Source organism: Triticum aestivum, chromosome 7A, assembly GCF_018294505.1.
Source record: "Triticum aestivum cultivar Chinese Spring chromosome 7A, IWGSC CS RefSeq v2.1, whole genome shotgun sequence".
Lineage (NCBI taxonomy): Eukaryota > Viridiplantae > Streptophyta > Magnoliopsida > Poales > Poaceae > Triticum > Triticum aestivum.
Window position 1 is genome coordinate 656,585,808 of NC_057812.1, and position 2,081 is coordinate 656,587,888.

At 52.0% G+C, this 2,081-nt stretch overlaps 1 protein-coding gene across 1 annotated transcript; it reads left to right on the top strand.

Moving 5' to 3' along the window:
- The first annotated feature begins 647 nt into the window (after window positions 1-647).
- On the top strand, window positions 648-1,388 carry LOC123150315 (TLC domain-containing protein At5g14285-like). Its single transcript, XM_044570171.1, has one exon. It carries the CDS (start codon window positions 648-650, stop codon window positions 1,386-1,388), a length of 741 nt encoding a protein of 246 aa, XP_044426106.1.
- Window positions 1,389-2,081: the final 693 nt, after the last annotated feature.

The window sequence follows — 2,081 nt, forward strand, 5'->3', positions numbered from 1 at the left end:
CGTCGACGGAGCACGCAGCCAGGGTGCCACCGACGCCGCCGGAGCCAGCCGCTGGGAACCCACCGGCCGGCCGCGGGGCCCACCAGACGTCCGCGGAGCCCTGCGTCAGGGGCTCGGCCGCCCGGGGCGTGCAGAAGGCAGAGTAGGCCGGGAGCGCGCCGGCTCATCAGGTCCGATTCAGAGCCTATTTTTTCTCCTACCCAACGCTGCTCCTACCTACCATTGTTTTTTTTTTTGCAGAATTCCAGTAGCATACTTGGCCTTGCCCAGTTTAGTTCTAGTTACTTTGACAAAATGTCCAGATTTTGGTTCATAGATTGTCATTCAAAACAAAATCCAATAAATACTACTACATGCTTATAGTAGTAATCTGGGAATTATAAACTTATTTCGACAATATGATTAGGGGATAACAGGTATTTTGCTCAACTGATCCTAATTTTGGTTCAAAATTTGTTGGTTTAAAGAAATTCTAAAAAAACTGTGCATATGACCAGTAGCAATCTGGTAAAGTTTGAGCTTATTTGCACAACAGGGTTAGGAGAAAATTGCTTTTTTTCTTAAGGCATTTTCGTTCTGGATTCGCCGCTGATACCATTATATCTTGGTCTCCAGCGAGCTTCAGCTTGCACCGATCAACAATGGGAATGGAGTATGATGCTTCATCCACGACGGGGTCCATGTTCCTGCCTTTCCTTGCGATGTTCGGGGCCATCTACCTCCTCGGCTACTTTGTGGTCTTCCGGCGCTGGAGCCTGCAGCAGCGGCCGGACGCGTCCAGCTGCCTCACCTCGCTCTTCCACGGCACGCCGGCAACGCTGCTGGCGCTGCGCGCAGTGCGGTCCAGCTCGAGGGCTGGCGACCTCGCGGCGCCCAACATGCCTGCCGACGACCTCGCCCTCGACTTCAGCACGGCCTACTTCACTGTCGACCTCATCCACTACCTCGTCTTCCTGCCCCACGAGGTGCTCTTCGTGGCGCACCACCTCGCCACGCTCTACGTCTTCGCCACCTGCCGCGCCGCCGTGCGTTGCGGCGCCTACGGGTTGCTCGCCTTGGAGGTGCTCGCCGAGGTCACCAGCCTGGCGCAGAACCTGTGGACGCTGGCCGGCATGCGGCGCGCCGACTCGCTGCTGGCCGCCAGGGCGCACGCCGTGTTGTCGCTCCCGTTCTACCCGGCTTACACGGCCATGAGGGCGGTCCTCGGGCCGGTCTGGTTCGTGAGGATGGTGAAATTCTATGCCGCCGATGGTGGTGTGCCGACGTGGGCGTGGGCGTCGTGGAGCGTGGTGATTGGGTCCGCGATACTGGTGAGCGTGCTGTGGGTGGGCAACCTGTGGTTGGTCTACTTCAGACAAAGGATGGGGAACAACAAGAAGGAACAATGATGGGCTCCTTAATCTTAATTATTTTCTCATAGGGTGTTTGGTTTGCAAAAATGTTAAAAAAATGATGTAAGATTTTAAGATTTCACGTCATAATTCTCATGTGAAAACAAATAAGTTTGCCATGTTGTAGGAGATTTGCCATCCTCTAAAGCGAAAATTGTCATGTTGTAAAAGAAATGACAGAAATTTGCCAAGCTGCACAGAGTACTCTGGTGCGTTCGATCAGGATCTGACGGTCCCAAGAGCGTTCACTAGGATTGCTAAAAAAATGGATGTTTATGGTTATTGGTGTACTTGATTTGGGGATTTGTAACCTTAGTTTTAGTATGGTTTGATATAGCCGATCTCGAATAACGGGAGGTTTTTTTTTTTGAAATCTCGGATAACAGGAGTTAGATTTACATGCACTTGAGATGAGTGCCGATTGGGCGCGAGTGGGAGTGTTGGTCCTTGAGGGAAAAAAGTCCATTTTAAACCCTGAACTCGTAGAGGTTCGGCGAAATGGATCCTCAAGTCAAAATCCCAGTCGATTGCACCCTGAACTATTTAATCCCGGTCTAAATCAAACCTTCGGGTCATTTCCCAAACAGGGATTGTCCGCGTGGCAAAGGATGACCGGGATTAGTGGCATTTCGCAAAGGGCGCACACCTGCTTCCCGGTGAGACGGCCCGTTTTAGTTGTTTTTCTCGAAA